This window comes from Spinacia oleracea, chromosome 4, assembly GCF_020520425.1.
Source record: "Spinacia oleracea cultivar Varoflay chromosome 4, BTI_SOV_V1, whole genome shotgun sequence".
Classification (NCBI taxonomy): Eukaryota; Viridiplantae; Streptophyta; class Magnoliopsida; order Caryophyllales; family Amaranthaceae; genus Spinacia; species Spinacia oleracea.
The window spans coordinates 27386296-27397429 of record NC_079490.1 but is presented as its reverse complement, the minus strand read 5'-3'; the positions used below and the strand labels follow the sequence as shown (position 1 = coordinate 27397429).

The 11134-nt window shown below is 33.3% G+C and overlaps 1 protein-coding gene across 2 annotated transcripts; it reads left to right on the top strand.

Annotated features, from left to right (window-relative positions):
* The first annotated feature begins 2908 nt into the window (after positions 1-2908).
* LOC110803992 (sugar transporter ERD6-like 5) lies at positions 2909-10612 on the top strand. 2 transcript variants are annotated; one of them, XM_022009541.2, is made up of 18 exons: positions 2909-3355; positions 7351-7413; positions 7508-7597; positions 7963-8022; positions 8103-8168; positions 8260-8325; positions 8410-8485; positions 8568-8632; positions 8713-8805; positions 8892-8972; positions 9084-9168; positions 9354-9397; positions 9475-9537; positions 9624-9683; positions 9774-9827; positions 9982-10041; positions 10158-10272; positions 10368-10612. In XM_022009541.2, the coding sequence occupies exons 1-18, from the start codon at positions 3143-3145 to the stop codon at positions 10490-10492; spliced, it is 1479 nt and encodes a 492-aa protein (XP_021865233.2). In that variant the 5' UTR covers positions 2909-3142; the 3' UTR covers positions 10493-10612. The 2 variants fall into 2 exon arrangements, with proteins under 2 accessions (XP_021865233.2, XP_021865234.2); XM_022009542.2 differs by lacking the exon at positions 7508-7597.
* Positions 10613-11134: the final 522 nt, after the last annotated feature.

Here is an 11134-nt window from a genome sequence, read left to right as displayed (position 1 = left end):
TTATGATTGATTTATGAACTGAATGTTTTGACATGTTTTATGAATTGCGGGAAATGAAATGTGATTTGATTGAATTATTTATTATAATATGATTGATTGAAATTATGATAAAACGATCTTTATAAGAAACCATGAATGAAATGATGTCTCTATGATGCCAGGAAAGAAATGATATTTTATGGATCCCAGGATCTAAATGATGTTTTATCATGATCTCATGATCTAAAGGAATTATGTTACTTCTACTGAAGTAAAAAGGCTAAAATGTAAAATTAAACGAAACATGATAAATGAAAGTGAAATTCCTAGTCCGTTTGGCAGTATATGTTCACAGGTTACGATTCTCGGTCATGCATGTACCCATGGGGCATCCGCCCATTGAGCCAAGGCTCTCATGTTTTCGGGCCAAGGTCCCATGTTTTATGGACAGCGGTCCATCGTGGAAGACGTTCCACCATGTCATACTTGCCACAACTAGCAGGTGCACCCTAAAGTTATGAATGAATTAAATAAATAAAGGACTTTATAAAATGTTTTACATTATTCTATTCTCCCTGTGTTATTAAATAAAATGAATTGAAATGAATTTACGTTGCTAGAATAGTTCGGTACTGAGTCTTCGGCTCACCGTTTTTGTTTTCTGGTTTAGGTACTGCGGGGAACGATGGAGACGAGTAGTGGCGAGGAATTTCACTTGAATAATATTCACTTAGTTTATGCTTAATGTTTTAATAGTTTAATTAAAGACTTGTAGTAAGTTATGCACTTTATTTTGGTAATATAAGGAATTATTATATTAACTTTTGGGATTTAGTAGCTTATGATTGATGGTTGCCTTGTAATTCCCAATAGGGAGTTACGGCGGGTAATGTCCCGACCAAATTAGGTTAATTCCGCTGCTAATTATACTTTAATAATTGAATTAGAGGTCGGGGCGTTACATAAGATAGATGATCGAAATCGTAAACCCTAATCTGAAACACCAAAACCCCAAAGATCGACATTTAAATACAGAAAATTCTAAAAAATCATAAATTGAGGGAAGATAAGAAGATAGTATCTGAAATTCCATTGAAGTTGAACGAATGAGATGACTTGGATAAAGGAACTAAAATGAGTTGATTGATGATAATGATTTACAAAAAGGGAAAAACTTACAGAAAATTGCTGATTTTGAGGAAGATCAGAGCAAATCTCCATGACCTTCTCCCTCCTCTCCATGAAGAAGACTGACCTAGCCATGAAAGACTTTGTGACGAGACCTAGGGCTGGCCCGAAAATGGAACTGAAGAGGTCGACATGACGCAAAAGGGCAAAAACATAAAAACACTGTCTGTAAGCTAAAAGCCAAAACATATTTGTGAATGAACTTGGGGATATTATGGTAATTTCACTATTACATGAATAGTAACTCCAACTACTTGCTTTTACAAGTGTTAGGATTATACTCCCTCCGTCCCGGAATACTTGACCTGTTTTCCTTATCGGGTCGTCCCTTAATACTTGACCTGTTTCTAAAAATGGAAATATTCTAACAATATTATATTATTTCTCACTCCACCCCTATTAACCCACCTACCCCCTACTCCATACAAAAAATAATTAAAAATTCAACCCCTACTCTCCCCCACCCCACCCCTTTACACATTTTCCACTAACTACATTAAAATAATACCCCACTATCAACTACTACTTATTAAATTAAATAAGTCAATTCAAGTCCCTTAAACTCTGTGCCGGTCAAACCGGGTCGAGTATTCCGGGACGGAGGGAGTATAGGATTTATTTTTGTAAATTGTACTCACTCTTAGTCTCATACTTTGTTTTATTTTTATCAAACCTTTTATTAATTTTTCATAGCTTCTTAATGCAGAAAAGATTTTCTTTATACAGAAAATAAAATTACGAAAATGTCCCTAATTAATTAATAAAAATAACTAAATCCCACGTCTATACACTTCAGACCTTTAAACCAAACAAATGTCTATTGCTTTCTCTAGAATGTTCCCAAAACCTCACCCCACCGCTCCGTCAATTCCACAACCATGAGGCTTGTAGGCGGCTGATCTAGCTTCTGTGGTCGCGCGAGTTTAACCGCAAGGATTTTACGCAGCAACAGAAGGAGGATTTTTTTTTCTACGAAGTATTATATTAACACACAATAGTTAGCTAGGGATGATTTTTCTTTCTATTATACGGAGTATTAATGCAGCAGCAGTTAGGGATGATAGATTTGAGAGCATTTAAAAACTGAATTTTAGAAGGGAGACTTTTGATTGGTTTCTGCATATTTGGTTTCTGTTCGAGCTTAAGAGTAGTACAGGCAACACGTAAAAGTAGATTAGCAGCAGCATTTGATTATGGATGTTTTTTCTTTTAATAAATTTTTATTAATTTATTAGGGATTTTTTGGTAATTTTATTTTCTGCATAAAGTAAATCTTTTCTGCATTAAGTATCACCCTTATATTTTTCACCCAACTTTGTGAAATTTATGATATATTTTTTTCGAAATGATAGAAAATACTCCCTCCGTCTCTTTTTGTTCTTTACATTTTGTATTTTTCATGCGTTTTAACGATTAATTAATTGGCATCGAGATTCCTCAATTTTTTTATTTAAACAAGATAAATTACGTTTATTATTTATAATGTTTTCACTTTTATCAAAATTCTGATATTGGAAAATGAGAAAAATTTAATGTCCCAATGGAAAAGTGTGAGATATTAAATGACCCAATAAATTTAATTGGTTAAAATAATAATTTGACGCAAATTTTGATAGAATACTAAGTCATTTATGTGATAATATAAAAGAAAATATAAAGAACATTTTGAAATACCAAAAAGGAAAACGTAAAAAAAAAAAAACGGAGGTAATAGATATTATTGTGAAAATGATAAATCACGTGCGTACATTGCGAAAGAGTTATAGCCACATACACCACCTAACTCTAACGTACTTTGTAAGATCGATCAGGATGATCGAGGTGGTAGTGGTCCGCCCGACAATTAAAATTGATAGAAATTAACATGTATCACAGTATCACATAAAAAACAAAGTTTGAAGGAAATTAACCCACATCCCATCCATTTCATTTCATTCCCAAAAAAAGAAACCCAAGAATATCTGTGACTCGATAAATGAAGGAAGAAATTAAAGTACAGCTTCTACTTAACACCGACAATAATGATAAGCTAGTTGATGAAGCTGGTCATCATGGGTTGTTTCCACCATTACCAGAAGCAAATGATACGTCGTTGGCGGTGGCAGCGGCAGCGGCAGCGGCGGTAACTCCAATGCTGCTTTTCTCCGTCTTCATAGCAGTCTTGGGTTCTTTTTCCTTTGGCTTTGTTGTAAGTAATTCCGCCTCCATCATCTCTTCGTGCACAGTCACTCAAATATAATCTTTGATTTTATAACATTCTTGTATGGTCATGTCTTGTCGTGTTGCGCCATTGGGTTCAAGAGATATGTCTCTGCAGAAGAAGTAGTATATTTGAATATCTGATATGTACTTGCAAATGCATATTACGGAAAAAGATAAAGTAGGGGAAAAAAAAATTGAATGGTACTCCCTTTTTAATACTCGCACCGTTTTCCTTTTCAGGTCGTCTCTTAATACTTGCACCGCTTCTATAAATGAAAATTTATTACCGATATTATATTATTTCTCACACTTAACTACTAACTCACTCCCTACAAAAAAACTTCATTTAAAAATTTATACCCCACTACCCCTTGCACATTTCCCACTAACTATATTAAAAAAAAAACTCATTATCAACTACCACCCTTAAATTAATAAGTCAATTCAAGTGTCTTAAACTACGCCCCGGAGGCCATGTGCTAAAATACAGATATTGGGCCCCCATAACTTTTTATATTAATATTAAAAAAAAGGGCACAAAAAGATTCGAATATTGGTCTCAACTACCACACTTATGAGACCTTACCAACTGAGATAAAGATTACATAATGCATAACAAAACATCTGTTAAATATATAATATTTGTTATTGGGGTTTAACCAACATAATTTCTATTTGGGGCCCCAAAATTTTATGGCCCGGTGATGTAGGTCCACCTGGACATCCCTTTAGCCGGCCTTGAGACAGAGGGAGTACTTTTAAAAAAAAAATGGTACTTCTTTTACAGAAATGAGACTCTTTTTTAACAGGAATGGTATTTGTTTTTATATGAATGGTACTTCGCTTTTTCCCTATCTTGTCGTTTTGTTGACTTATATGTGTTTCCAACACATATCAGATAGCTGCCTCGCCCAGCTCTGTCTTTGCACGGTCTTGTGCTGAAAGAATACTCATTATATTTTGATTGTACTCATTTGACATTTGTCAATGTGTACACATATTTGATAACCAACCCAAGTTGGTGGAGACGTGGAGTTGATGAGAAACTCTCAAGTTTAGAACCCCATCACGGACTTTCGTGTCGGTCGGGCCGGCCCGTCATGCCTAAGGCTAATTTTTACTAAATTTAGTGGCTTTGTCGTGCCGGCTCGAGTCGTGTCGTAACTTGTCGTGCTTTTTCCAAAAAATTAAGGCCCATGACCCACGACCCACGACCCACGACTTCGTGCCGGTGTTGGGCCGTGCTTTTTTCATGCTCGTGTTGGGTCGTGCTCTTTCGTACATGTTCCGAATCGGGCTTCAGGCCAACCCAACCCAACCTACATCGATCTTTAGCTGCTCAAGCAAAAACCTAGTTATCGTATTGGCTAACCTAATTCCGATCCATTAAGATCCATTCTTCTTCTTACCATAAAATTTTTTTAAAAAAAATACACAGTTTACGATCGTCATGACATTTTGAATTTTACCGTCTATATATGCCACTTTTTAAAATTTAACATCTTTAAAAAAAATATATATTAAAACTTACGAGTTACGACCTTAAGTTTTAAAAAGCTTTGAAAATCGCCACCGATTAATCGTTTATGTTGTATTTTTGTCAAATTGGGCCCTATGACCGACAGTTTTCTTTTTGTCCCTTTTTCTTCAAATTACTTTCCAATTAACACCTCAATTCTGACTTTCTACATCCATTATTTCTCAATGCCCCTTCTTTAGTTCTCATCCCTCGTATTCTTTTCTTTCTTTTTTGCCAAACATCCCTCGTATTCACCCACGTTGTCCCACCCTATTAATTTCATACTCCCACCTACACAAATGATGCCTATCAGTTCATAACTTCGTAACAAACCCCAAAATTGAATAATTTTAGTTAACTACTCCTATAAGCTTCAACCCATTGAAACTAGCGTTAAGCCCTTACGAGGCACGATTTTGTACCTAATATTTTTGTATACTTCGTAGTAAAAATTATTTGTTTTACCATCCATTAATTAACCACTCTATTATTCCAATTACTAATACTTGTATTTATTATTGATAATGTGCAAAATTATACTCCATCCGTTTCTTTTTGTTTGTTATATATGTTTGGGCTTTTGCACGTTTATTAACGTATAATAAAGATTATTTTTCTTTTTTATTAAAAAATTAATCCAAATAAAACCTCAATCCACTAATCATTACAACAACCAATAACATTGTTTTATTTATCAAAATGAACCAATAATGAAAAAGCACATAGATTGCTAACTTAACATACTTGGAAATTGTAAAGAAATTTAATGAGTTAAAAAAATTGGACCAATTAAAATGAAAAGCTGGCACAAAAAATGACAATATGATAGATTTATAAAAGAAAAATATTCTCCCACGTAACAAACATTGTGAAACACCCTAAAAGGAATACGTAACAAACAATTTTATTATCCGTTTAATAATATTATAATATCTAGAATAAAGTTGGTAAAACTTTTACCTTTGTTCTCTCAATTAAATTTGACTCAAAATCAAATTTATAGTCTTTATGTAATAGGATTATAGGAAGGTGAATTTCGTCGTGAACTAATTGAAAGAAAAGGAACAATCACTTACTTATACACATAATGTTTATATTTTATGGACACTATGAATTAGTGATCATGTAGATATGTATTCAAATTCATTGGAGATCAAAATGCGCTCAGGATTCTAAGTATGTGACATAATAATTTCTCACCCACCCTCCCTTTCCTTTTTACCTTTCTCTCAGAGTCTCATAGTTTATGTTTTCTTCACTTCTGAAAAAATAAGATTTACATAAATTTATTTTCAATAAGTTCAAATGAGTTCAATCACGTCCGGTAAATTCTAATAAGTTTAACTCATGTCTAATACGTAGTAGATTTCAATCATGGTTAATAAGTTTTAATCATATATTCATCTCTTCTCTATTCTATAAAGGAAGTCATTTTCGTAAGTGTCATTTTGGTGTCCCTTGTATAGAATTGTCTAAAAATATCTTTCATAACTTCATCATCAAACTAAATTAATTAAAAAAGTTGATTGTTTATTAGATTGAATTTAATTAATTTGAAGAACCGTAAGTTCATTGAAATGTAAGAATGAATCTAAATTCATACAAATGATCGATATCAGTTTAATCTACAAGTGAGTGATTAAAAACCCTAATTATTGCTAATTTGTCCCACTTTTACCAACAAAGTTACATTCAAGCATACCCTCAAATTCAACTAAACTTCAGTACGGAGTATTAAAGAACAATTCAAATCAACAAACTATTTGGATTTGATGTAGTAAATTGAACAACAGAAAGAAATAAAGTCATAGATCTTGTTTTATAAGAGAAAAAGAGTGGAAATGAAAAATACGAGTACGTCGGATCCATTGAACCGAAAGATTAACCGTAACCGTTAACCGATAGACAATTTTGAAAGTTTTTGAAAAATTAAGTTTCTACTCACTTTGCACGTTAATAATCGCACTGTTTTGACTTTTTGTACTATTCATATAATTTACTTTGATCTTACTTTATTTTTAGCTAGTATATGAAAACAAATGTTAGTATATAATATAATGTTGGTTTCATCTTAATATATATTTTCAAAATATTATATTTTATAAGTTTTTATAATATGTAGTTAAACATATTAATGGTCAAAGTTGTGTATTGACTAACTTGTCTGGTCAAAACGGTGGGAGTATTAAGCGACAGAGAGAGTACTTTACAAGATGTTCTTTTTTAAGGTGGTACGTAGTAAGTCTCAAATAGCAGCACTAAATAAGACGTTAAAAATAAAAGAAATTCTTCTATCAAAAAATAAAATAAAATAAAAAATTTCAGATCTTTAATTTCGTTGTAGTAAAATTATAAAAATTTGATACTCCTTACCATTTAGAGAGTACATATAATTTTGGGACGACCTAAATCTTAATTCATGGGAAACATACATTTTTTTTTACTGATGTTGTGGCTAACAGGTGGGATATACATCACCTGTGCAAGCTGAGATTATGAAGGAACTTGATTTATCAACAGCCCAGGTATGCACTCTTTTTGAGTCTTTCTTTCAATTTAAAGTACAGTAATGTATGTCAATCTTCATTATCCTCAAATAATCTGTATTTGTTTGTCCAGTTTTCTCTCTTTGGTTCACTGCTCACTGTTGGAGGAGCATTAGGATCTGTAGTATGTGGCAAGTTAACTGATTACATAGGTCGAAGGCGCGTACGTTTTATCTTAATTAATATGTTCTAAATTCACGATGTTACATACTTCCTCCGATTTTTAATATTTGCAACGTTGGTCACTTTCACGCATTCCTATGCACAACTTTGATCATTAATATCTTTAATTCTCTATAAGCAAAAATTATAAAAAGTTAATATTTTGAAACTACAAATTGAGACGGATCTAACAAGATCCTACATGATTATGTTTTATCTTACCTATAAATCGCCAACAATAGTAAAAAAAGAATATGTGAATAGTGTAAAACATACAAACGTTGCGAGTATTAAAAATCGGAGGAAGTACTACTCTGGATTAATTCTGTTTTCTTGATCAATTGTACTTGGCTTTTGGCAAGGCAGGTGTTACAACTAACTTCTCTAGTTTTCATTTTTGGGTGGTTTGCCATATCAGTTAGCCAGGTTCTTTCATTCTCTCATTTCTTTTTTTTAATTTAGAATTGAAAGTCTCTAGAAAACTAAAATCCATATCTGAATGAAAGGGTGCGTGGCTGCTCGATCTGGGCCGATGGATGCTGGGTTTTACTGGGGGCATTTCAGGCTTTGCTGTAAGCTTGAAATTCTGCAATTTCATTTAATTCTGATTGTACATCAAAATTTAGTGAAGCTAGCAATTTATGCATCATAATGCTAACTCAGATTCCAGTATATGTAGCAGAATTTACACCCAAAAATCTCCGAGGAGGATTTGTGATTCTCCATGTGGTAATGATCAATTCATCTAATTACGCACAGAGTAAATTAAATTTGTATTCCTACTTACATATGCCTTATTATATCTTGTTTCAGTTAATGATAACAGTCGGAGTATCAGCAGCCTTTCTCATAGGACTAGTCACTTCATGGCGTACTTTAGCTCTGATTGGTATTTTCAGTGTTCTTGATGTACCTCAATTCAGTTCTTTCAATCTGAAATTTCTCCTGATGATAAAAGTCTTATGTACCAGGAATTATTCCAAGTCTTGTACAGATAGTCGGTATATTCTTCATTCCAGAATCCCCTAGATGGCTGGTAATGCATGTTAATTCTACAGGAAAAACTACTTACCATTACTAATGCTCAAATGATTATTAAAGATATATTTACAACAGATGATGATGGGTAAAAACAAGGAGTTTGAAGCAGCATTGCAATGCTTTAGGGGAGGTTTTGTCGATATTACTCAAGAAGCAGCTGATATAAGGGTAACAGATTTAGCCGTTAAAGTTCAAATGTTTACTTGGAAATATTTGGTGTATGATATGATATAATGTTTCTGCTTATTTTGAAGAACTCTGCTGAAGCCCTTGATCAAATAGAAAAAGTTAGCATCCTACAACTATTCCAGAGGAAATATGCTTATGCGCACATAGTAAGTTTAGCTTCTAACAAATCAATCATGAACTTGTATTATGTATGTTTATCGCACTAATTAATAATTATTACCCGGTTTGTAATTGAGCTTAATATGCATATGTTTTAGGTTGGAATTGGTCTCTCAGCACTTGGTGCTCTTGTTGGTTTAAATGGGATCATATTTTATGCCGGTTCTATATTTGAATCAGCGGGTCAGTTAACACCTAATACCTCCCTATTTCACTGACTACACATACTGCTTATTGTTTCTCTATTTACATAAAATGTTTTCACTTCAGTTTTACCATTTGATCTAAATCTCCTTATTGCGCGCTTAGAAGTGGGAAGATAAATATGGGATTGGATTGTTAAAGGGGATTCTTTTGGTATTGAGCAGGATTTTCAGTTAAAGTGGGAACTGTGGCACTGGCCTCTTTCCAGGTACTCGACTTTTAATTAATCTAAACTACAAACTGATGTTAATCTAAAAAAGTGTCATACTGTCTTCGTGTTTGCAGCTTCCAAGTGTGGTTTTGGGTGTAATTTTGATGGATAAATGTGGGAGGCGCCCTCTTATTATGGTTAGAACAGTGAACTAACTTATCAAGTTTGAGTTTAGTGTGACCATAAATATCCTACAGAAAGATGATGAGATCATAACTTGCAGATTTCAGCAGCTGGTCTTTTCATAGGCTGCTCGTTGACAGGGCTCGCATTTCTGTTTGAGGTTTGCTTTAGCTAGCATTTTTCTATTGCAACAATTTCTCCGAGGTTCACTTTAATGATTTACTCTGTTGTTTGTTTGTTATTCAATCAGGATCATCATTTTCTGGGTGGTATCAGTCCTTCTATCGCACTTATTGGCATATTGGTAACTCAAACTCAAAGCGACTTAACCATCTATCAGTTCTATCTTTTTTATTGTCAAATTGTCAATACACACATATTATGGTGTAGATGGTTAATTACTTATTATGAACTGATAGATATATGGTTATGTCTGATAACAAAGTTTGTTTCTGCAGATCTATGTTGCTTTTTATCCAATCGGTGTAGGGGGAGGAACTTGTATTATTATTTCGGAGGTATGATTACTTCCAGTGTTTAATCTCAGATTAGTATGTACATAAGGTATAGTAGCAGAAAGAAATTACAGGTTTGATGTTATAATCTAAGTTAAATAAGTGGATGTTGCTTTCAGATATATCCCTTGAACATAAAAGGTTCAGCAGGCAGTATTGCTGCTGTAGTATCGAGTCTATCATCATGGATTGTTTCATATGCTTTCAACTTTTCAATGGAATGGAGTTCTTCAGGTAAATGCTCCACCCCATTTGAACTCGAACTGCTTATTTTTCCCCTTTCAACATATTCGATCACACGATAAATGATATCGTCTGAATTGTCTTAGGGACGTTTTTCGTATTGGCGGGTGTTTGTGTGTTTACACTAATATTTGTGGCGAAATTGGTGCCTGAGACAAAAGGAAAGACACTCGAAGAAGTTCATAAGACAATGAGTGATGTTTGGCAGTGATATAACGTACCTATGCATTCTATCAGATGTTTTTCACTTACATTTATCACTTTCAATATTGTTGAAAATTGTTTTGTAAAAGTAATAAAATGAAAAGAGCGTTGAAAGGTTGATGATGAATCATGGATAAATCAATTTCCTTAATTTCCTTAGTTTCCAAGAAAGATATTTTCCAAAGAGCGTTGAAAGGTTGATGATGATGACGTTGGTTATTCCTCCTTATTTGGAGAAGATGTAACTAGTAAAGACAAAGAGAAATAAAAGGAGAGGAAAAAAAGGAGAGAAGTGAGAAAGCAAGAAACATTTATTGGCAAGTTATTCTGTGATAATTTGCATCATCAGTTTCTTAGTAATAGGATGGTTATAAATATGTAATCAGATTGATGGTTAATATATTCAGAAATTGTAACATTGTGAGATAGTTCACACATATAGAAAAACGTTACATTTTGAGAGTATACCATCGAATATTAGTTTACATCTTATAAACACTTTGTGAGTTATTTAATTATATCATAGAGATGTAATTGTTAGCGTATTTTGTTTATACACGAAAGGGAAAACGAATATTATTTCCGCTGCAAGATTATTTGTAATCTTTCCCAACAGTCTGGTTTCAGAGCCGGATACGTACATATACGT